The sequence below is a fragment of the Boleophthalmus pectinirostris genome, unplaced genomic scaffold, assembly GCF_026225935.1.
Source record: "Boleophthalmus pectinirostris isolate CB_2022bp ecotype Guang Dong unplaced genomic scaffold, ASM2622593v1 HiC_scaffold_20, whole genome shotgun sequence".
Taxonomy (NCBI): Eukaryota; Metazoa; Chordata; class Actinopteri; order Gobiiformes; family Gobiidae; genus Boleophthalmus; species Boleophthalmus pectinirostris.
Genome location: NW_026571153.1, coordinates 24,221,733 through 24,247,073, shown reverse-complemented (window position 1 = coordinate 24,247,073; position 25,341 = coordinate 24,221,733). Strand labels below are relative to the sequence as shown.

The window sequence follows — 25,341 nt, the reverse complement described above, 5'->3', positions numbered from 1 at the left end:
CCACTTTTCGAAAATCCAACTCCTAAACAGAATCGTGAACGCTTAAAATCCGTTTTGCATTTTTTCATTGGCTTTTCTGATAAGCTAAAAACCAACTGCTTAAAATTTCACCATAGACATACATACAGCACCCCAGAGTATCACTACAAAGTATCAAAAAGTTACCTATTACTTGTACATAATCTGGTTTGGGCTTTTAATGACATAACATTATACATTACATTCTGAAAGTGTACTGCAGTGGTTCCCAAACTTTTTTTCTGGGGACCTATATTTTCAAAGTCACAAACCTTCGCGACTCAAGTCAATAGATATTATTTGTAAATCACAAAATAAAGGTAGATTTGACCATTATTGAGCATTACTGAGGATATTATATTGTTGACTGAGTGATCGTGTCTCTGAACAATTAGTATTACTCAAGTTTTAAACAATGACAAAGAGTAACTGAAGCAGCAATAAAAGGATCCATAAGTCGCCTATTTGGACATTAAATGTAGCCCATTTCTTTTTCTTTTCAACATTCAAATGAACCAACAATATTGGAACAAAATAGTCAATAAAATAATTACAAAAATTCTAAATTATACAAAACATGTAACATTTAAAAATTTCTAACGAGATAGGTGGGTCTGTCAATTTTTGTAGCATGTTCCAGTCCAGGGTGCAGGAGGAGAGCGCAACACGCAGATCAGGTACAGCATTCAGGGCCTGTTAACACCAGAACGTGCCTTTCATTTAGACAATGACTGAATTTTTGGGGCTTAAATATGCAAAAATCTGAAACCACCCTGCAGAGTGGAAAAGTTGAATACGCTCCGTGGTAGCGTTCCCGTCTACACTGCCCAAGACGCAAAACTCTGGTCAGATCTGCTCACATCACGTACGTGTTTACATCACATACATGACCACCTAGCATCACTGCCTAGCCACCGGGCATGCAAACCCAAATGAATTCTACACACTATTGCGTCACCGTATGCACGCAGATTTCCTCCCGAAAACTCTCGTCTAAATACGAAATAAAAACTGAAGACGCGATGGCACTTTTGCGTCTCCTTTTCAGACCATCATCAGATAAATGTAGCCTCAGTCTGCTTCTGTGCTTTGTCATTATTTTTGTGAGCACATAAAATCTCATGTGTCAGAACTGTATTTTGCAGACCAACATGCGGATGGTGACAATGCGACCCAAAAAAAATCTCTGGTCGCGACCCTGTCTTTGGGAAACACTGGTGTACCATATCTGTGTTTGAATATTTGTGGTTTTTGCATAGTATCAAAATATAAAGCTTTGTCAGGTCAAAGTGGACGGGTGACAGGAATTTAACAGTAAATAACACACAATACAGTAATCAAGGTCTTATCTAATCTGGGGCGTTCTGCTTTGCTTTGCCGGGAACGTTCCACAGTATGGCATTAAACTTGTGTATCTAGTGTTTATTATTCCCTTACCAGGATTTCAGAATGAATAAACATTAGGACTGATGCCATATATGCTGATAAAAAATATAAACGGCCCACTTTACCCTGCTTTCTGATCTATGTTATAATGTTTTCTCATCACAAACAGACCTAGAGTTGTTTTATTGTTTTGTTTCTTTCACACATCTTTAAAACACAAATCCTGCATATTTACACTGTGTTCTTTTTCTTGTGATGTCATGTGGTAATACGGGAAGTGCTTTTTCAGCTCAAATTGCCATTCTCCATTGAACTAAAGGTAAACTGTAGCTGTAAACTTAAACTATCACTTCATGACAGGTGGAAGAGAGCATTTTGAGCTTTGGAGATGTAGACAGACGAATAACAAAAGGTTACTCGTAACGTGTGATTGAAACAAAACACAACTCCAGGTATTTTTTTTTGAAGATGTAACAGCAATATAATCCATCACTTTTGCGTCATACAGTTTAAACTCCATTGTCACTGGTCTGTTCTGTTGTACGTCAGACAGAAGGTGAAGTGGAGGTCATGATCTGAAAACACTGAGTCCTCCTGAAACCTGCGGCTTTATTTGAAATTCTTCGCTCACATTTCACCGCGATCGGCTTCGGCGTAAAAAGCCAAACATTAACGCGGAGTTGGCAGATCCGATCGCTCCAAAGCAAAATAAACTAGACTGTGATGAGCGTCAAATGTTACCGTGGCAACAGATCACTCATCATATTTGTTAATACTTTAGTTGTAAAAATGGACAGGTCTGGTGAATATGGCAATTTAATGAAAAACACAATTAGATTTTTTTCCCCAAAATACACAATTTTTGTGTTACGATTATTGTCTGCATCTAATTATAAAGCATTTCATTGTTCGAGAATCAGGAAGTGTGTTGTCATGCTAGTCGTTTGCTTTACTGTGTCTGTAAACTGGTGTAGGATCTGTGTGTGTGTGATGTTTACGTTTGTGTGTGGAACATTGTGGCTGTGAAGAAAACACACATTCCTGAGTCCGACTTAACATGAGGTGGACAGGTTTGGCTCGACCTCTTGACTTTTCATCCAAAACTGAGGAAAAAAAAACAAAAAAGAAAAATGTAGTTGTGTTGATCTGTGGAGCTGTACCCAAAAGAGCATTACATGGAGCTTAGACTGTCGGCTGTTTATCAAAAGCAGAAGAGAGAGAGAGCGAAGACAGCGGGAAAGAAAGAGGGAAAGACAGAGGGGAATAGTCAGGTGAAGAGGTGAAGACAGAGGAAAAAAGAGAGGGGAAGAGAGGGGGGTAAAGAGATGGAAAACGAGAAGGGAAGAGACAGGGGCAAAAAGAGGGAAATAGAGAGGGGAAGGAAAGGGGGGGGAGAGAGAGGGAAAAAGAGAGGGAAAGAAAGAGGAGAAGAGGGGAAAAGATGAGGAAAGAGAGAGGGAAAAAGGGGAAGAGAGGGGTAAAGAAGAAGGAAAGACAGAGAAAATGAGGAAAAAAGAGAGGGGGAAGAGGGAAAAGAGAGAGGGGAAGAGAGGGGGGCAAAGAAAGTGGGAAAAGAAGGGAAGAGAGAGGGGCAAAAAGGAAGAAAGAGGAAAAAAGAGGGGAAGAGAGAAGGAAAGAGAAACGAGAGGGGCAAAGAGGAGGAAAGAGAGGAAAAAGAGGGGAAGACAGAGGGAAAAAGAGAGGGGTAAGAGGAGGGAAAAGAGGGGAAGAGAGAGGGGCAAAGAGGAAAAAGGAGGGGAAGAGAGAAGGAGAGAGGGACAAAGAGGAGGAAAGAGAGAGGAAAAAGAGGGGAAGACAGAGGGAAAGAGCGGGGAAAGAGAGAGGGAAAAGAGAGGGGTAGAAAGAGGCAAAGAGAGGGAAGAAGAGAGGGGGTAAAGAGGAGGAAAGAGAGAGGAAAAAAGAGGGGAAGAGAGAGAGAGAAAGAGAGGGGGAGAGGACTTTGATACAGATCAATAGGAGCCAGTATTGCACAATATCAGTACCATTATTAAGCATTAAACGTGCACTATGAAGGTTTCTGGCCAACTGTTTGTCATCATGGAAATACTATTGCTTTGTCTAGAATGTCCCACAATATGGCATGTTTTATATTTCCATGGAGATGAGCCCACAATGCCCTCCAAGCCAAGTTACAGGTCAGATCTGTGGAGAGGTGAGCTCACTCACTGTGGGAATGCGCGTCATTTTGAGCAGAAAAACACCTGTATTTGAAAATCTGCAAACTTAAATGAGTTTAATGACATAATGTGAAACAATAATATCTCCATGGAAGCAATCTTAATAGAAAAGTTTCACAGTGCAGCTTTAAAATATGGCTAATAGGTCTAATATACTACTTTTTAAATTGTGCATTTTTATATATTCTTTTATGTATTTTTTTCTCCACTGACTGCACAGAGCTCATGAGTAAATGCAGGAAATCACGTCCAGGCCCTTTTAAGAGAGCTGTTTTTCCTTTCCTGTTAAACCTGAACTTATTTTCAGGTTGTCCTTGAAAAAGCAGTTAGCCGTGTACTGTATATACACAGAGTCCTTTCCCCCTTTGAAAGCACAGCCCATTGACTTTAAAAGGGAAGTGAAATATTGCTTGCTGCAGCCACATTAGCGCTGGTATTCGTGCTCCTGTCCGCTCCATGCTCCGATTCACAGCATCTGATAAGGACCAGCACACACGCCGCCTTTGCATGCTTCTTGGGGACATTACACTGACTTCCATTGACTACCTAAACCCCGGCACCGGCAGCCAATCATTAAAGCTCCTATATTACACAAATTGGATTCTTGTGTGCCTTAAGCCAGGTTTTTATGTTCTTACCTTGTCAAAAACAGACCTGGAGCTGTATATTGTTTCATTCACACATGTTTGAGTAACTCTTTATCATTATTAGTCTTTTTATAGCTCCAACGCTCAAAATTCTCTGTTCGCTTGTGATGTCATGAAGCAGTAGTTTTAAGTTAGCGGCGCCTTTCACCTTTTTGTTCAGTAGAGTTTTCCAATGTTGGGGCTGAAATTATCCCGATTGACTCTAGTGAAAGTGTATGGATTATAAAAACACATTGGAGCGCTTCGTGTTTTATCACGTGACATCACAAAGCGTTTTCTTTTTGAGCAAATATGCAGGATTTGTGTGTTTAAATGCGTGAATGACAGAAAACACAACTCCAGATATGTTTTTAATGAGGTAATAACATTATAACATCGTTTAAAGGGCCCGTTACAGTTAATGATGTCGTAATAAGGATTTAAGTTGTGGGGATTTTATTTGTGTCCCCATAAAGGAGGCGGGTCCCCATGATGTGAGTGTGTACAGGGGTCCGGTCGAGTGGTAACGGAGGGAAACAGGGGCAGATTTTTTACATTCAAATGTCTCTTATTCAGAAACTAGAGGGACTATTGAAATAAGTAAAGTATCAGAATGTAGGAAAGAGTTAACACTCCAACAGGGAAAAGTTAAACCTGTGATATTCTTTCAAGTTGTTGACAAAAAATTTAAAAACTCACGTCGGTAACGGAGGGAATGAAATATGCAGCACTTTTTGAGCAATAAATACAAACAGTGATAACTAGTGGTTCTCACTTACATATCCTTAACAAACTGGTTTGAATATTTGCTTCATATAGTTTTCTACCATATGGTACAAGATTAGGTTGAAAAACCTCTTACTTTTTGAGTCATGAGATTTTTTATTAAGAAAGGTCATGGTAACGGAGGGAAAAGTAACGGAGGGAGAATTGTGCAAACAAGTAGAAGGTGCATGATTTTACATCATTTGTAAACTTTTTTCTTCCGAATACTTTAATATTACTTCAAAATGAAAGGAAACTATTTCTATAAAATATGTCAGTCCTTCCAAGCAAATTTTTGTCATTTTAAATACTTTTTTTTTTTTTAATCATGTACCTTCATCAACAGTTCAAAGATGGAATAACACAAGATATGATGAAATACATCAATTTCTTTACATGATTTGCAGGTCTTTGAAATTTGGGAAATAATTTTTGTTCCATGTTTCATACATGGTTTGTTTAAAACATATGTAACTTTAGAACCAAAATGGTACAGAAAAAAGGTCAACAGTTTCATAAACTAGAGTACATATGTATCTGTTGAATACATTTTTATATCAGATGCATTAACTTGAATTTTTGGCCTTGCTGTTTACTTCTGCTTGACCGGGCCCACAGGTCTCAGTCCCCACACGGTGATAAATACAGCTGCACACACTCGGCGCTCGCCGCATTAGCCAGCAGCATATTAAAGTGTTGAGTTTCAGCTGCTGCTAATCCTCCGCAGACTCTGGAGGTCATGTCCAGACTTGTCCCGGTCCCAAACTCAAACCTGAATCCTCCTCTGTTCTGTCTTTAAGGTTCCACTTTCACATTCCTCTGCACCAGCTCCATCACTCAGGAGAGGGACAGGAGGAGAGGGATCTTAGTTTAAAAGACATGATCTGTGTTAGAATGTTGTTTCCTCAGGAAAAACATACCTGGACTTGTGTTTCTCAGGAATTGCCAATATCTACTGGGAGCTGTTAACTCGACTTCATGTTACAGTAACTTCGCGACTTCATGACATCACGAGGTGGAACAGAGCATTTTGAGCTTTGGAGATGTACACAGACAATAATAAAGAGCTGCTCAAACATGTGTGAATGAAACAAAACACAACTCCAGATCTGTTTTTGGTGAGGTAACAGCACTATAACATGGTTTACAGGTCACAAGAGTCAATTTTGTGTAACATAGGATGTTTTAAAGGTGCACTAACTTTTCTGTCTTCCTTGAGATGTTTTACCTGCCAGATCTCAAATATTTCTGTGTGATTTATACAGAGAGATATCAGTCTGGTCCCCACTCCCTCCGTTGCATCTTGAGCCAGAATCAAATCTGATCATCCATTCAGATTTGTTCATTTCAGTGACACATGCCAATCGAAGGAGCTCATTGGTCACTCATCATTTTGAACTAAATCACAGATTTAACAGTTTAGTTTAGTGCTTCACTCATTGATTTTTGCAAAATTCCACCATGTTTTTCAGTCCCCTGTAATATTTTTTCCCTTTCTTTTTTTGTCGTAAGCAGCCATATTTGTTTTGATACCTTTAAAAAACAAAACAAAAAAAACTCTAAAACATGCACCAGGGACTAGAGGTGGAAATTAGCTTTAGTGATACAACCTGGCACAATGTAACTCTCCTGTTAAGGTTGTAGATTGTGCACTGTCCCTGTCTCATAAACTAATGAAATAAATAAATAAAATACAGTCGGACCATGCTTGTCCCAGATTGGTTAATCCATCTGTCAATCATGTCCTGAAATTGGAGAGAATTACCGATGAGTCTCATATTGGTAAAATAGAGAAATGTTATGGTTTTGCTTGGAATGCTCCACAATATGGTATTAAATCGTGACATTCTGGAATTTTAGAATGTGATGAATAGTCCTTTTCCATGAAATATTTACATTAAATTCACAAATGTTGAACCTGATCATTTGTCATTTTAACTAGGCCCCAAAAACTCACTGTACTACTACAAAAATCTGATTCATTTTAACTACGCTCCATCTGTATTACATATTACTGGCCTATAGAATGGTGTGATGTCATGTGAAACCCAGCACTTGACTGTACCACGTCCCTCTGTGATGTCGTGACCTCCTATGCTCTCTCAGTGTGTTGATTTTGCCCCTCTCTCTGGATCTCCCTGACCCCGATCTGATGTCTCTATTGGGGAGACGCTGGGGTTAAATGTGCCTCATCTCCAGACCCAGGGGGTTTTAGCTCAGAGGAGCATGCCTGATTTATGGGGGCCAAATGGGCTCGGAGCAGGGAGCAGACGGGGGCTTCCAACAGACAAGATCAGCACATGAGAGGAATACATTTGGGGATATAGGCGTTACTGACAAAAACGTATGAATATTTTTATCTTTTGAATAGTTTGGGTTCATATTACACCACAACACTGTAGAATTCCTAAAGTTTAAAGGTCCTACATTCTACAAAAGTGACTCTTGTGATCTTTAATCCATGTTATAATGTTGTGACCTCCTCAAAAACATAACCTGAGTTGTGTTTTGTTTCATTCACATCTTTGAGTAAGTCTGTTTCCTTTTCCAAATGCTCTGTTTCAACTTGTGATGTCATGTTGTGGTAGTTTTCAATTTAACAGCTACCTTTTACCTTTAGTTCAGTAGAGCTTGGCAATTCCAGGGCTGAGATCATCCAGGTGATTCTAGTGAAGGTGTATGGAGGATAAAAAGTCGAGCACTTCCTGTATTATCACATTTCATTCACATATTTTTTTCAGTATGAGAGAAGAGCAAGTGTGACTGAAACAAAACACAACTTAATGTGTAAACAACATCAGAAAATAGCGTAATATTGGCCCTTTATGGTGAGCTGAAGGACAGGTTTGTGGTGGAATTTGCTTTTTAACTGTAACCTGGTTTATGGGTAATGTCTCTGTAATTACTGGGCCTATCCACATGAAACTAAATCTGCCACGTAGTCTTCTGAAAAAACAGAATTAGTTCATTTTAAACTGTTTGTGGTGATCCAAAGTTATTCCTCACTTAACTTATGCATTCAGAACATCCTAATGATTCAGAACGGAGTTTTGCCCTCATGGTAAATTGAACAACAACTAGCATGCTAACGTGCACTTCCTGATTGTTGGCCAATAACACGCTTTATATTAGCTGCAGGCAGTACATCATCAGGAAATGCCAAGAATGTGAGGAAACGGCTCGAAGATGTGACACAGCTGTGGGTTTATGTGTTTGGGCTTTGCACAATACGCGTTCTCCACACAAATGTGAATTATTCCATAACAAGACAAAGCTGTAATCGTTGAAAGTTCAGTTCATGCCACAAATGCAAACCATGGGGCTGCAAGAAAAGTGAATTGCAATTAAATCGAAAAACTATTTGAATGGACGCAATTAGCAAATCACAAATACTGCAATTTACCATAATTTGTACCATCATTTCCCCCGCAATCAAATCTGTTGTCTTTCTATTTCAAGTTTCAATTTCATATTTTATGCTGACTCTCCCCTTGCACACTCCCTGTGCTAAATCACTCCCCCTTCAGATCACTATCACAACACAATCAGCATGCAATCTGCTAATGAAACTACTGCACATCACATCAGGTTTGTGAAGTTGTAGTGTATTGTAGTATATTTGTATCATGCTTTTGTATTTATTTATATAGAATTGTCATGTGGGAGCCTGAATGATGTAGGCTTGTAGGCGGAGCCTTGTACAGAATCTTACAGATAACAATAAGAAGTTTTTGAATTGGGCCTGGGAGAGATCACAGGATTACTCTAATATGTACGGATGACAAACCTCTGGAGGCCTGTTTTTGATGAGGTAACAATGTTATAAAACCATAGTAGAAATCTCCATAAAAAAGTAAATTTTGCATAATCCTCTGTTTAAACAAAATAAATTGGATTTTGTACACAACACAATTGAAAAATGATGTCCGTTTAATTCCTGCGTTTTTCATATTAAAATGTCAAAACCTCATTCCATCTTCCAGGAAGTCTTATTATACTGTTAAACAATTCTTAGTAATAGTCGTGTCCTGACAGCGTGTGGTATTGGCATCCCCTGTTAATCCATGCACGCCCAAAAATTCAACCAAAAATTATGATTACACTATTGAGACTGAAGTCCACCCTTTTCCTGAAACTAACTAAATGCTTTGCCAAATGTTGTCATAACTTATAATGCGATCCATTTTATTTCATATTAAATCAATAAACAGTCAGAGGGTGCGTCCTATTGACATCAGTTGAACTTTTACGGCTGAATTGTATTATCTTTCCATAAAACAGTCGGAAGTTGGCAAAATATCACTCAAAACTCAAAATCATTGGCCAGTACAAATTAGATTGATTCATGTATATTCTAATTGGAATGACATAATTACCAAAACCATCAATTTCAAAAACATTTATTTCTTATGCTAATGCTATAAAATGGTCAGGGGGTTGTGTGCTTAATGACTTTCAGTAAATTTTTATGACAGAATATTACAATTTCTTAAAAAACTAGCTGGCACGGATCAGGTTAGCTTGATGCATGTAGCTTTGGGCATTATTGGAACGTCTCTATTTTCAACAAAGTCTGTGTAACCAATATTAAACAGTGGGTAAATTACATCCTATTGACTTTAAAAGTTGCCTTAATTTCACTCAAGCATAAAATTAGTTTATAGAAAAACTAACCAACACATATCCGGTTAGCTTCATTCATGTATATTGTGATTGGAATGACATGATTACCAAAAGCTTCAAGTTCTAATTTAGTTCTTATGGTTACATTATAAAAGTCAGAGGTGTCCTTACCAAGTCTCAATAACTTTTTATGACTGAATATTACCCAATTTCTTACAAAAACTAACTGGCACAGATCAGGTTAGCTTGATTCATTATTTTGGTAATCATTGGAACATCTCAATTTCCAATAAAGTCTGTGTAACCAATATTAAACAGTGGGTAGATTACATCCTATTGACTTTTAATGTTCTTTTTGCCTAAATTTCATTCAAACATAAAATTAGTTTATAGAAAAACTAGCTGACACAAATCCGGATAGCTTGATTCATGTATATTGTAAATGGAATGACAGAACTACCAAAATAATCAGTTGTAAAAACATTACTTTTTATGCTTATTCTATAAAATAGTCATAGGTTGCATCCTTACTGAGTTTGAGTAACTTTTTATGACTTAAAATTACAGTTTCTTCCAAAAACTAGCTGGCACGAATCAGGTTAGCTTGATGCAATGCAATTATTGGTTATTATTGGAACATCTCTTTTGCCAACAATGTCTGTGTAACCAATATGAAACAGTGGGCTGTTAACATCCTATTGACTTTTAATGTTCTTTTTGGCTGAATTTCACTCAAACATAAAATTCGTTTATAGGAAAACTAGCCGACACAAATCCGGTTAGCTTGACTCTGTCTCATGCATGCTACGCTACATTATTGTAGCATTTCTATTATCTTACATTACCGAATCCGTGTCATCCATGACTGACCTGAGAGGGTGGCTAATGGCTAACAGCTGCAGGAGGAAGTAGACCGAACACCTGCGAGGTTCACAGTGAATATTCAGGAGCAAAGAATAAGGAGCTGCTAACCTCAAACAGCCTTTAGTTTGGCTTCTGCTTTCTTCCATGTTGTGGGTCCTACGGGGTTTCACAATAAAACATTTACAACATACATAGATACTTTCTGATTTCTGCTTTGCCGGGAATCTCCCACAGCGTCTTGCATTTTTTATTGCTACAACTAGCTTTTTATGACTTTGCATAGAGTTTTGGTGGTGTAGAGAGGTTGTCTTACATGCAAAAAGTTGGCGGTTGTATCCCAGCATCTGATCAGGGTCTACTGTTGTTGTGTCCTTGAGCAAGACCCCGTTCTCGCATATGTGTTATAAAGCTATAGGCTATGGACCATAATGCAATTTGTTATAGTAAAGGCCTTGTACCAGATTTTTTCCCATATTTTTAAACAAATATGTCTTGCCTTAGTATAGATATTATAAGCAGCTTTAATTGATGTAATTGAAAGCTTTTTATTGTCTGAGAATCAGGAAGTGCACTTTAGCATGCTAGCTAAGTTGTTGTTCGTGGAAATCATTCGTAAACTCATCATTGTGAATAATTAGAATGCTCTGAATGCAGTCAGAAATAACTTTGGACCACTGCAAACTGTTCAAAATAAGGCTACTATTACACACGTTATGTTATTACATTATCTATCATACAGATTTATACGCATATGATTATTTGATTCAGTAACTTCTCTTGATACCCGACACCATTAACTTAATTAAATAAATCTGGTACAGTTGGAATACAGCAGAAACTTTATCCAAACAAATGGTGTGTCCATTTCTTCTTTACCACTTTCTCTCGCCAAGTAAAACCTCCCTTCATTAAATCGTTTTTAACATACAACGCACCCGAGCTGTAACATTATCAGATCTTGTAAATGTTGGTGTTTTTACTGTTGATATCAGGTGCTTTTGACTGGGAGAGGTAGAGGAGGGGGCCGAGGAAAGGCAGAGTAACTCATTCTGACACACACGTTTATTTAACCCCCTCCTCTGCACACAAGGCTCTGTCGCTGTGCCATTTTGTGCGCACTGTAAGTTATGCACACAGCCCAGAGCAATGATTTAATTCGCTAACCATTCGTGCTTTCCCCCATGGAGCTTTTCGGAGCAGGCCGTTTGGCAGCTGAATATTGGAAACACACAAACTCAAGGCTCAAAACTCAGAGGTGTCACTTTAACAGAAGGTGAGGCCGAACAGGAGCCAAGAGAGTGCTCACATATGACGTCATGACAACAGAGATATTGGCCATTCCGCACAAAATGGAGAGGAGGAGGAGTAATAGTAGTTCAACATATGATGTATTCATTCCACAGTGGTGGTAAACTACCATCTCTGGCACCATCTGGACAGTAGTGTATCGTTTAATGTGTGGATACATTATCGGTATCGGGGATAGCTGTATCGATATATTGCCAAGAGTTTTTTTTTTTTTGTGTATTTTACTGAATTATTTTGTTACAGCACGACAATTTTGTTGCTTGTTTAGAGGAAGGAGACACGTTTATGCAACACATTTGACATTTCCACTGTTTTGTTGATTAAAATGGGTGTGTTTCATCTGAACTTTGCACAAGAAGTGGTTTAAAAAAGACTTAGTATCACAGCTGTGATTTAGCCATTGTTTTTTATTGAACAAATTGATTTGAAATATATCATATTGAATCAAAAGTGCACTGTATCAAGATATGTATTGTATCGGCAGCGTCTTAATGATACCCAGCCCTACTGGACTCAGTTGGTAGAGCATTTGCCCACTGATCTGAAGATTGGCGGTTTGAATGTTGCTCTTGACAAAAACATCATTGGTTGAGCGGTCAGACCCACAGGTTGTTGGTGCAATTCCAGCTCAACAGATGAATGCTGTGTTCTTGGGCACCCTCCCTTGCTCCTAGTGTCTGTATGCAATAGTGTGTGAATGGGTGAGTGGTTCCTTCAAGTAAGGCCCTTTGAGTGCCCTGATCATGGAAGTGCTGTATAAAAATGTGACCATTGTGACCATCTGTCCCTCCAACCATCACGAATCACACACACCACTTTCATACTAGGCAATGTGGGTATTGTCTTGCCTCAGAAGACATCAACAGAGCTTAGTTCAACATTTGGGTTGGGGGACTACTGTGGTACCACTGAGCCACTGTTGCCCCTGAGCACAAGAAGAAATAGTAGTACACTGCAAAAAAGCTTGGCCAAAATTTAAGATATAAACATTGACATCTATCAGAAAATGACTTAAAAATTAAATTATTTGTCTGTGCTGCAAAGTCATTTTACTTGACAAGTTAACTTAAAATAAACTATCTAGACTTAAGCAGTCCCTGAACGAGTAAGTAGATGATAAATCTGAAAATAAGATGAATAAAGTGATATAAGTTTTAAAATCTTGGCCAGATCAGATAAATCTGCAGTGTAGTAGTAACAGCAGTAGCAGTAATAGTAGTTTTTGTATTAGCTCTGGGTGGCAAAATATTGATATTTTGAGGTATCAAATACTCTGTTCTCTACAAAAATTAAAAAATAAATTTAAAAAAAAGTTACACATGTTTTATCAAATGTGTATACAGTTTCACGTGATTTATATTTCAGTGTACATGTACAAATATTGAATTTGTGAATCAGTTCAAGCTGGAATTATATTTTGACCATGTTTAACAAGGATTGCACAGAAGAAAATGTGCTCTACAAATCAACTTACCTTGGCTTTCCCTAATGTGCACGCTGAGACTTATTGTAAACCACTCTCTGAGTCCGGTTCAAATCTGTTGCCAATTTCCCTTCATCTTTTAGCACTCCTTGTGTAAATACATACATTCATATACAGCTCATTAGCTTTAGCACGACCGCACGTTCCTCTGTATCGCGGTGCCTCCTCGGAGCCTCAGGTGGGACCAATCGCACACACTCCGCAAACCCGCAGCCATCGCGTCCAATTAGCGCGTTAGCTTTAGCATCTGTCGCTACGGAAACAAAATGGAAGCCAAGAAAAACAGCTGTGTGGAGCGGAGAGGCCATTCAAATCAGAGGACATGAGTTATGGTCCTGTTCTGGGCATTTCAGCAGCTAACCAATCAGAGAGATTTATAACACCAGGGTCAAGGGTCAAACCAGAGGCGGCTGTAGGCACGGAACATTACACACTGAACTTTTGGTGACTCAATCAATGACTTAATTAGAGGTAATGTTGTCAACAAGGTGATATAGACATAGGCTTAAATAGAGGGTGCAGTACAAGTCAAGATAAAATTACTCAAGTAGAAGTAAACATACTGGGTCTGAAAACTACTGTGAAAAGTACAATTTTATGAAAACGTTAGAGACAGTGTAAAGTCTGGTGTCCGAAGTGTGAAGAGAAGTGAACGCCTCAGTGACAAAAAGCCAAAAGACTTAAATGTCCAAATGACTTCTCCAGAGACAGAGGGAGACGGAGAGACAGAAGAGGAGAAGAGAGAGAGGGAGAAGGACAGCGAGAAGGACAGCGAGAAAGACAGCGAGAAGGACAGCGAGAAGGACAGAGAGAGAGACAGAGAGAGTAAGAAAGACAGAGAGAAAGAGAGAGATGGAGTAAGAGAGACAGAGAGAGAGGGACAAAGAAAGAGACAGAGTAAGAAAGACAGAGAGACAGATAGCACGACAGAGATGGGTAGACATGGATAGAAAGAGAGAGGTAGAAAGAGAGGGGTAGAGAGAGAGGTAGAAAGAGAGGGTAGAGAGAGAGAGGGTAGAAAGAGAGAGGTAAAGAGACAGAGAGAGACTGGGAGAGACACAAGAGAGAGACACATAGAGAGAGAGACACACAGAGAGAGAGAGAGAGAGAGAGAGACCAATAGAAAGTGAGCCACAGAGAGAGAGAGAGAGAGACTGAGAGAAAGAGAGACTGAGAGAAAGAGAGACTGAGAGAAAGAGAGACTGAGAGAGAGAGAGAGGGAGATCAAGAGAGTGAGAGATAAAAAGAGAGAGACCAAGAGAGAGGGAGAGATAGAGAGAGATAAAAAAGAGAGAGACAGAGAGAACAACAGAGAGAGAGAGACAGATCGAGTGTGAGAGATAGAGACAGAAAGACGGAGAGAGAGCGTGTGTGTTTAAAACAGAGCAGACCCTGGAGAGATGAGCTTCATTCACACATTCACTCTGACCTGGGAAATGCCTGAATAATGCAGATGATTGCACTTGGATCACACAGTCTGTAAGATTACATAATCCCATAAGAGGCAGCAGGCCCTACAATTTTCTTTATTTACTTCTTATTGTCCACCATCTGATAAAAGGAAACTGCTCGTGGACACGTGAAACATAAAAGAGAAGTCTGTAACCAACTTATTTTCAGTCAAATCAACCGTTCTAAGATGAATCAGGACCAGCTTTTACTCCAGATCCACAAACAAAACTGAAATAACTGAAATTCACAGAAAATGTAATAGGACTTTTATATTAATTCCATCTGTACTTTTTTTTTTTTTTTTTACCTAAGTAGAAGTTTCTGAATCTAATTTTTAGGGGGATATGCTTCAGCTTGGCATGGGAAATGTCAAAACCCAACAAATAATGTGTGCCAGACCTCCCCCCCCCAGTTTTATTTACCCCCTTATATTTACGAGAAACAATCCATATTTACCAGAAACAATCATCAGCTGTTCCTCTATCTTGGCCTTTTATGATATTTACAATATTGACTTATTGTTCAATATATAAAAGCTGGAACAATAATTTAGATTCTCAATATTTATCGTGTGTACAATTTTTTACAATAGTGGGAAGATTTTAGCCGCTTTTCTACTTTACTATGATAAGATCTGAGCTGTAGAGAGTAGTATAAATAACTTCTATTGCTGATTCTGCTGTTTATTTGCTGCAACTCAGGCCTTTTAATCATGCAGTATATTTAAAAATAGGTTTATAGGCATTTTCCTGCTTTGTGACAGGGTCTAAAGTGGTTTTGATATTATTATTTATCACAATATTTCTCTGTAGCAATAGACTGTGCTCCAAAATGTGCTATTGTGATAGGCCTATCTCTGTATATCTCTATAAAACGAGAGCAGGTCATGAAACTTTGAGCTTTTGGATTTTAGTCTCTCATTGTAAGCAGTTAAAATTTACACACAAGCATTAACCAGATCTTTTCTTTCTCTTTCTGTCTTTCTCTTCCAGGTCACAGAAAACATCGTCTCCAAACAGACTTTTATAGGTGAGACTTAAAACCATGACTTGACATTGTAATTATAGATCATTACTATAATTACTCACTGTCCGTTTGCACTTCCTGTTTCTCCTGCAGAGGCGCGGACCTTGCCTCGCACTTTCAACTCCACAGGGTCAAAGTTCGTGACCTCTGTGCCACAGCGGCCCTCGGCTCATTTGACCCTGAGGGACTCCAGTTCTCCAGGTGAGTTTGGATTTACAAACCTAGTTAAAAATTAGTCTGAACTATTACTACTATTATTACTACTACTATTACTACTGCTACTGCTACTGCTACTGCCACTGCCACTGCCACTGCTACTGCTACTACTACTGTCATTACTACTACTACTACTACTGTCATTACTACTACTACTGTCATTACTACTGTTACTGCCACTACTACTACCACTACTACTACTACTACTACTACTACTGCTGCTGCTGCTACAACATCAAAAACATACTTGGAGTTTTGTTTCATTCATACATTTAATGCATATTCTCACAAACAGATAACACTCCGTTCCACCTTGTGATGTCATTTGGTAATACAGGATGTGCTCCACTGTGTTTTTAAACTCCATATAACTTCACTAGAATCATTTGGCTAATTTAAGTTTTGGAATTAACAATCTTTACTGAACAGAAGGTAAAAGGTGCTGTTAACTTTAAAACTACTGCGTCATGACATCACAAGGTGGAACAGAGCATTTTGAGCTTTGGAGATGTAGACAGATTAATAATAAAACTCAAACATGTGTGAATGAAACAAAACACAACTTCGAGTATGTTTTCGAGGAAGTAACAACATTATAACGTGATTTAAAGCTCACAAGAGTCAATTTTACGAAATATACGACCTTTAATGAATGCAAGCTGACAAGACAAGTTTAATGCCATATTGTGGAACATTCCAGGCAAAGCAATAACATCCCCAAAGACAGGACAAGCAGAGGGCGTAATCCCATCCAGAAACGTTACATGTGCAGTTTTGTTCCTTTTTCAAGTAAACAGGCTCATATTAGTAACAGTTGTGTCCTCAGTGGAGCCCTGTCCTCACTTACAGACTCTGACTCTGTTCGTCTCATGTGGGATTCGCGTGCAAAACCGCTGGGTGTCGACCAATCTGGCAACGCACTGCTCCAATCACGGACCACCTCTCTGTTTGAGGAAGGAAGACGCCTCACCTTTAACCTCTGACCCGAGCGTTATACCAAAGTCCGATCCCGATGCAAAATAAACGCAGAATCGCACACGCCCCGATGTTAAAGCGTTCCAATGCTGTGAAAATATTCCACAGCGCTGCTTCTGTTTCTGTGAGGGAACGCCAAGGACACCAACAATGGGAAGGAACAGGAACAGGAAGAGGCTCATAGAGTTAAAGGAGACTTCTGAAGGATTATGTGGAGTTATGATGACAGAAAAAACATGTGAAGTTAAAACTAACCATTAAACTGCATAATTATGACTTCATGTTTTTCTAATTATGACTTAGTTCAGTGGGTTAGTACATGTGGGGAATATTTATTGCGTTAAAGGGCCCGTATTACACTATTTTCTATCTATGCATGGATCATTTCAGCCCTGGAATTGCCAGTTACTACTGAACTAAAGGTAAAACTATCACTTTGATGATTTAGCTTTAGTGAAATGAAAAGTTAAACCTATCATATGCTCTTTAAAGTTGGTCCTTTTAGACATTAAGTCTATGATGACAAAACGACTGCAGATGACAATGAAAGGTACTCTGTGTAACTTATCTCTTACCTGGTCTCACCACCTGAGATCTTATCACGTTGCCTGGAATGTTCCACCTTATAACATTTCACTGACCTTTCAACTTTACTTAAAACTTTTCTTGCATTGATTCAGTTGAAGGTGTTTTTATTGCTAGAAAATAAAGTCTAAACATTTAGGCAAAGCAATTGGCATACTCTCTACCAGAAGAAGCAAGTTGACTTTCTATATTTTTTATTCTGACCTCATTATCTTGTCATTTTTAGTTCAAGTATTATTAGAACTGTGCAAAAATAAAGTATGGATAAAGGATTTAAAAAAATTTTTTTCTGTTTTAAAAAAAATTGTTGGATGTCACACTCTACAACATGAGTTTAAACTGTACTTCAACACACAGTCATGGAAAAGACCAGTTTGTTTTTTATCGGTGTTTCTGCGTTTCTAAAAGTTAGAAAATGAAAGGGAAAAAGGGAGAGAGGGTTCCGTTCACAGTGGAGCTCTTTTTCTGTTACTGTGGAGCCCTTGTGTTTACTGTGAGTAACAAACATTGATCATAGACACAGAGAGGATGTCACACTCCGCACCAAGATTCCAAAATATCAGTCGCAGCTGTCTTGGGTCGTATGTGAAATCTTTGTCCCGGTCTTACTGAGATCTACAACCATAGAGACCATAGCCTATAAATGGACATGGCTAACCCTCTAGCTGTTGCAATCCAAAAAGGAAATGAGCTCCATCAACTCTCAGCTCACTTGGTATTGAAAAAAACGTCACCTCTTCCTCTGTTGCTGCTGCTGTCAGGCTCCCGCTCTACATGACCCTGGTGTTTTTATTTACCATTTTGTCCATATATCAATTCCTATTTCTAATATGAAACTTGTCTCTAAATATATAACTTCAAGCCTCTATGAGCTTAATTTGACTGGAGCCGAATGCCATGGGTGGTGTCACACTCCATTAGGCCACTTCTATACAGTCTATGCCTACAATACTTGACTTTTAGCTACGACTCAAGCTTTTCCCCATGGTCATAAATCTTTTGGTGCAGACGGACAAAATTGTGCAGATCCTAAAATATAAAATATAGTGACAATGTGCTGATAGTTCTTATAGTTCATGGTTTATTTCTGTACATGTTTTTAATTGAAATGATTATAAATGACACGCACAACAGTTACACCCACAAAGCTCTGTGCTGTCTCATGGTGATACAAAACAGCGTTGGAGACTTCGAATTGTTGCACAAAAAAGCTAAAATTACCTTGTGTTTTGTGTCAAATGGCTTCCAAACTTTAACACAAAACAGTTCAATTTTCATATTAAAAGGCTAAATTGTCCTCAGTAAAAGTCCCCACAGAGGAGCAGGAATCTTGACAGAGGAGTGGTTTTCCAGCTCTGATTCAAAATGGCTGCCCTGGATATTTTTCGGAGCGTTGTCTATTGTTTCTAGGGAAACGTTTATGGAGCTCTGGGGATCGTTGCTCAATATTCACATGTTTCTTTGGTTCTGCTTTTGGTTTGACCTCTGGGTTTGTTTGTTTCTTGTGAAGAGAACAAAAGTGTGTCCAGCATGAAATCGTAAATGAGATGCACTTTGCCTTTAATTTAATTCTGGTGCTTTTTGAGTTACAACATATCTTCGTAAACTGGGAAGAAAAAAGCCAGACTAACTGTTTGGATGCAATGATATGATCTTGATTTGTAATACTCCAAAATGTCAGCCAGATTGCCTGTAAGTCTTTGCCCCATTACGACCAAAGGAATATCAAATATCTGAACTTTGTTTTAAAGGGCTTTCTCAGGCAAATCTCATGTCTTGTCAGATCTTTTTTTATTAAGTTGACAGCAAAGATTAGTGGTTACGACATTCGCCCACTCCCCTGTAGGTGCATGCTTTTGTCATGTCCTTGGGCAAGACACTTCATCCACCTTGCCTACAATGAATGTGAAGACTGTGTGTTAATGCTGCAGATTGGGAGCTTCTTTTTCATCCATCTGCCCCAGGGCAGGTGTGGCTACAGAAATCTCTTAACCCTTCATCCTCTTTCCACAGGCCCCACCCCCGGCCTGCACCAGTCCTGTCGTCATGTGGTGCGCTCCTGGGCCAATCAGAGCTTTGGGTCCCACCTCCACAACATGAGTCTGACCAATGGGAAGCTCAAAGTGCCCCAGGACGGACGCTACTACCTGTACTCACAGGTGAGTACTACACATGTACTGCCTGTACTCACAGGTGAGTACTACACATGCACTACCTGTACTCACAGGTGAGTACTACACATGCACTACCTGTACTCACAGGTGAGTACTACACATGCACTACCTGTACTCACAGGTGAGTACTACACATGTACTACCTGTACTCCTAGTGTACAGTACCACATATGTACTACCTGTACTCACAGGTGAGTACTACACAGTACATATATACACAGAATACTATCAATATATACACAACAGATAGAGCAGATGAATATTGCAAGCATGCAAAACTGTACTAGTTTATTTTAGTCAGTTTGCAGTGATCCAAAGTTATTCCTCACTGACCTTATGCATTTTGAACATCGTAATTATTCACAGTAATGGGTTTATAAGTGTTTTTCATGATTAGCATGCTAACAGCCTTACTTCCTGGTTTGCGGATGGTATAAAGCTTCATACTGTAATTAGATGTGGACCGCACACATACTCTCTTATAACCTTGTTGTACTTGTATTCAAGATTTACTTTATACTTATACTCTCTTGTGTATTTTCAGGTGTACTTCCGATATCCGTCTCCAGCCTCCAGTGAAGGCGACCAGCGCAGTGTGAGCCACCAGCTGGTCCAGTGTGTGTACAAGAAGACCTCCTACCCCAGCCCCATACAGGTACTACAAATACTGCTATGAATACTACTACAAATACTTGTATGTTATTAGGTTCTTTTTTCAGACCAAGAGTTTCTTATCATACCTGATAGTTTCGACTGCTCACTAGCGGTTTTCCTTAGAGTGGTTACGTGATGTTACTGCGACGTGTCCGGTCTGCTGATTTATACAGAAACGAAATGAAAAAAGAACCTTATAACATTATCTTTACTATCATTATTATCATTATTAAAATTGTCGGAAGATCACCAAATGAACCTCATTGGACTACTACTACAAATACTATTACTATCCTCAGCCACATACAGCTAATACTATGAATACTACTATGAATTGTATTTTGGATATTACTTCAAATACTACAAATGCTACTACTGGCACTACTGCTGTTACTGCTACTACTACTATTACTCATTAATTGAGGCGAGGTAATCTAAAACAGACAGCAATCATTTCTGTAATAAATATGTCTTTATAAAAACTTTATGAATATGGTTCATTTTTACAGATTATTTTCATTCGCTCTAACACAAGGTCCTAAATTTCACACAAATCCAAAAGCTCATTATAAAGGTTCTGTATGCACATGGTCAGAAATTTGAGATGTAACGATATCGAAATCTCTCAGTGCGATATTTTCACAATATACATCTCACAGTACGATATTTATTGCAATATTTTGTGGTGGCTAAACTGTGAATATGCTACTTTTCCCTCTTAAAATACCTTGACAAGACTTAACCCAAAGAACTAAGATTTAAATGCGCTAATAACAATTATTTCTTGATGTATTCGGCACTGATTTATTTAATTTTTTTGTAACATAACTATTCAATTATTAAGTGAAGAGACAATTTGATATTACTGTGAGACCTTTTGACAATATTTCTGTTATTTTTTACATTCCTATCAAAAATGTGCATAAAAATTTTAATTTGATTCAGAAAGTCTTGAGTGAATACTTCAGCAAATTGTCAAATTTATGAAAAGTTTCAGAAGATATGCCAAAAAAAAAACTGTATGGCAAATTTGAATCTGTAAGTAGCTTTGTTGTTCAAAATGTGTTCAGATGTCTTCTAAAATGTGTTCAAAATGTGTTCAAAACATGTTCAAAATGTGTTCTAATGTGTTTTCTCTTTTATCTCTTTTCTCAGTTGTTGAAAGGCGTGGGGACTAAGTGCTGGGCCCCTGATGCTGAATACGCTCTACACTCGGTCTATCAAGGAGGACTATTCGAGCTCAGAGCAGGAGATGAACTCTTTGTGTCAGTTTCCTCACCAAATATGGTCAACGCCGATGACTCTTCCAGCTACTTCGGCGCGTTCCGATTGGACCTCTAAAATAATCCAGGAATAATGATGGATTTACAAACTACCAAATGGGAAATACAGTTTTGAATTCTGAACATTTTCTGGAGATTTTTGGTGATATTGGCTGGACCGATGTTTTTTCGAAAGACGTTTTTATAAGACTTTAAGGAGGACGACACTGAACAGTTTGAAGCAGTTTTAATTCCTTGTAAGTTTTTGATTAAAAAAAACAAATAAAAATACATCAATTACGTGCAATCACCTGGAGAAGACTGTGATGATTTTTCTCATTTCTGTTGAAGGAATTAAATATTTTGGACACACGTTTTTGGAGAATTTTCCAGAAATTCACAAATCCAACATAGTAACTATTTTCCACTGGTTTTCTTCACCACAGCTGCCTTTTTGGAGTGAAATGAAAATGAACTTTTTGAGTATTTCAGACTTGGGAATGTATATGGATGATAGTGAACTTGTGAAATCTGCAAGGAGACCAAAGCAAAAAACCAAAATGTGGAATCTAACTTGTGCCATGAACGTGCTGTACAAAAACTTTCTAATAATTAATATGTATTTGATCTCATTGATTGTGACCACTCGGACGCTTTGTACAAATGACTTAAGATGTGGATTTAAAGAGTGGGTTGTATTTTTGTTGTGGATTTTGTTGAAACACGGAGGAGCAGGAAACGAGGGGAGAGGGAGGAGAGGAGGAGGAGAGGAGGAGAGCAGGTGTGCGCTTCTCAATGTCATTCAATAGGGTGTGTTCAGAATTTGAGGACAACATAAGAAATGCAGATGGATTGCAGGGGCCTATGTAATGTAACTCTGTAGTAGCTTCATAGCGTTTGAAAGAACTGTCCAAATTTAAGATCCACAGATGTTGAACTTAATCATCTTGATCATTATGTTGTAAAAAATTTTGTTTACAAACCATAGACTGTGTAAATAAATGAACTACGGGAGTGTGATGTCACCCATAGCATTCAGCTGCAGTCAAATGAAGCTTATTGAGGCTGCCAGTTATAACAGCGAATTTGGTGTTGAGTTCCATATTTGGAATTCTGACCAGAAGGATCACTTCCTACTTGCAACGTGGCGGTCAAGTCAAGTCAGTCTATGCCACAATATTAAGCGTAATATTAAGTGTATGGATTAAAGTCTTTTCATCTAATAACAATCACGTCTTTAGGGTTGAAAAATGGCACCACTTTCTGAGGTGGGGTCAGTCCTGTGTTCCCACAACCCTCTGTTCCATCATTTCTAAGATTTTTTTTATTTAGAAGATTTTTCTCAAAATTAAACTCTAATTCAGGTCATTTTTTATTTTTATTTTATGGGATGATTCCGAGTCATTTCAAACTAGGGTCCTTTGCACCATGACCTCTGCATTACATCTGTAGTCAACTGCTGCTGGATAATAGATTGGGTGTAATGGACTAACAAATTAGAAGAAATGGGGATCAAATTTGATGCAAATTGATGATAGGAAGGAAATGAAATGCAGGAACATATGGCCTAATTTTTTGGGGGGAAAAAAATAAAATAAAATTTAGAAATGAGGGAACATAAAGCTGAAGGAACATAAGGCTGTGGTATTATAGGCTCGCCCCCTAAGAGGCTAAAGTGAAAATATAATTCCACAAGAAGAAGTTGAACTTTTTGCCAGTTTTTGTTTCATGTGGATAGGCCCAGTAATTACAGAAATCTTAATCATGAACCAGGTCAACAAGTCTGCTAGCCTACTGACCCATAAGTGAGTCAAGAATGGACAATGTCACGCGATCTCATCACAATTTTATTTATACCACCCATCCCAACCTGGGTGAATTCCACTTTTTAATTTTGAAAACCTGGTCACCCTAAGAAAAATGAAACTACCATGAAACAGCCACAATAAACAGTATTTACTCTCACTTGTTGTTTACTAAAAGAGTTGCTCAAACCTGCCTCCTCCTTCTCTTCTTCTGGTGTCTGTCACACTTTTGTTTAGGTTAAATATTTCTGTCTGTTTTTCCGGTTAAACCTGTGAAGTCACGTTCCGTTTAAATCACCATAAGTCACGCTAACATGCTAACATGCTAACCAGCTAATCCGCTAACACAACAAAGTGACAGACTCTGGATTTAAGGCTAGCTCTACACCGCTAGAGCTAATCATTTAGACACTACAAGAAAGCGTTGTTAATGTTATTGCTGTGATTTTGTTTCTGAATGTAAGTGTAAATGAAAAAATGTTGAGATGTTTTTATATATAAAACCACTAAATTTCTGTTTTTAAATTTGGATTTGTACATTTATTTGCGATTTTGGTGCTTGAGAAGTTGAGTTTGATGGTACCTTGAAAGTTCTTTTTGTATTGAAAGATAATTATGTTTTGCTTTTTTTTTTTTTTTTTTATTAAAATGGATAATAAAAAAAAAACTTAAAAAAAAAAAAAAAAGTACACTATGTAACTTGCAGATTTGATTGCTTTACCTGCAATGTTACACAGTATGGCATTACATTTATTTGTCTTGCATTTATTCAGTTACAGGTGTTTTTATTGTGAGCCGGGTCACTTCTCCAAAGATCTGACCTGTAACTTGTCTCCATTAGATAAGTTTAATGCCATACTGTGGGACACTCTGGGCAAAGCAATAATATCTAGACAGACGTAAAAGTTACATAGTGAAGCTTTAAATTGTTTGGAATAAAATAGTCAGGGTCTTTTATGCAAGAAATGTTTAATTAAAATAGACGCTTTACACAGCAACAATGTACAATACAGTTTTGTTTTAATGAAATGAAATTACCACTAAATGCAGCGAGCAGAGTGAACACAGGCTGTGTATGAAGACTACGCTGTGAAAAAATGAAGGCAAACATGTATGAAATAAAAAATATGCAGAAATATTTGTTAATTTATTGTAGGGTTGTTTAAAGTATTGAAAATCAGATACCAATCGATACTAAAACTAGTACTGAAAGTAGATGGTAATAGAAAAGAAATTATTACGATTTAATGTTGAAAATAACATTCAATTTTTTTTCTTTTTATTATCATTATGGTATCAGAAGTGTATTGTGAATTGAGTCTATTCCTTGGTATCAAAATTGAGTTTGAAATTTTAGTATTGTGACACTAATTTATTCATAAGTTAACTATATGTTTAGGTCACAGGTCAGCAGTAGTAGTAGTAGTAGAAGTAGTAGTATGCCTTCAATTTTTTCACAGCTAACCTTTGTATCCCTGTCTGTGTTGATAAAGTGTTGGTTTGTCTTGATTCTGTGAGCACCTAAACTTTGTAATAAAATGTTCTGAAATGGAAGACTTTATTTATTTATTTTCAATATGGGTCCTTATCATTTATTGTTGACATCTCTGTTTTAGGTCCTGGCTTAGTCCAGTTTTAGTCCTGGTTTAAGTCTGTTTTAGTCCTGGTTTAGACCTGGTTTAGTCCTGTTTCAGTCCTCGTTCAGTCCTGTTTTAGTCTTGATTCAGTCTGTTTTAGTCCTGTTTTAGTCTTTGTTCAGTCCTGGTTTAGTCCTGGTTTAGTCTTGGTTTAGTCTTGGTTTAGTCCTGGTTTAGTCCTAGTTCAGTCCTGTTTAGACTTGGTTTAGTCCTGGTTTAATCCTAGTTTAGACCTGGTTTAGTTCTGGTTTAATCCTGGTTTAGACCTGGTTTAGTCCTGTGTT

The 25,341-nt window shown here is 38.1% G+C and overlaps 1 protein-coding gene across 1 annotated transcript in view; it reads left to right on the top strand.

Moving 5' to 3' along the window:
* Positions 1–24,962, top strand: part of tnfsf10l (TNF superfamily member 10, like) — a 103,611-nt gene extending 78,649 nt beyond the window's left edge. The window contains exons 3-7 of the mRNA XM_020922743.2: positions 15,716–15,752; positions 15,843–15,950; positions 19,539–19,684; positions 20,244–20,354; positions 21,509–24,962. Of these exons, the coding sequence (XP_020778402.1) occupies positions 15,716–15,752; positions 15,843–15,950; positions 19,539–19,684; positions 20,244–20,354; positions 21,509–21,694 (588 nt within the window). The 3' untranslated portion in view covers positions 21,695–24,962. The remainder of the gene's footprint in view (positions 1–15,715; positions 15,753–15,842; positions 15,951–19,538; positions 19,685–20,243; positions 20,355–21,508) is intronic.
* The last annotated feature ends 379 nt before the right edge of the window (positions 24,963–25,341 follow it).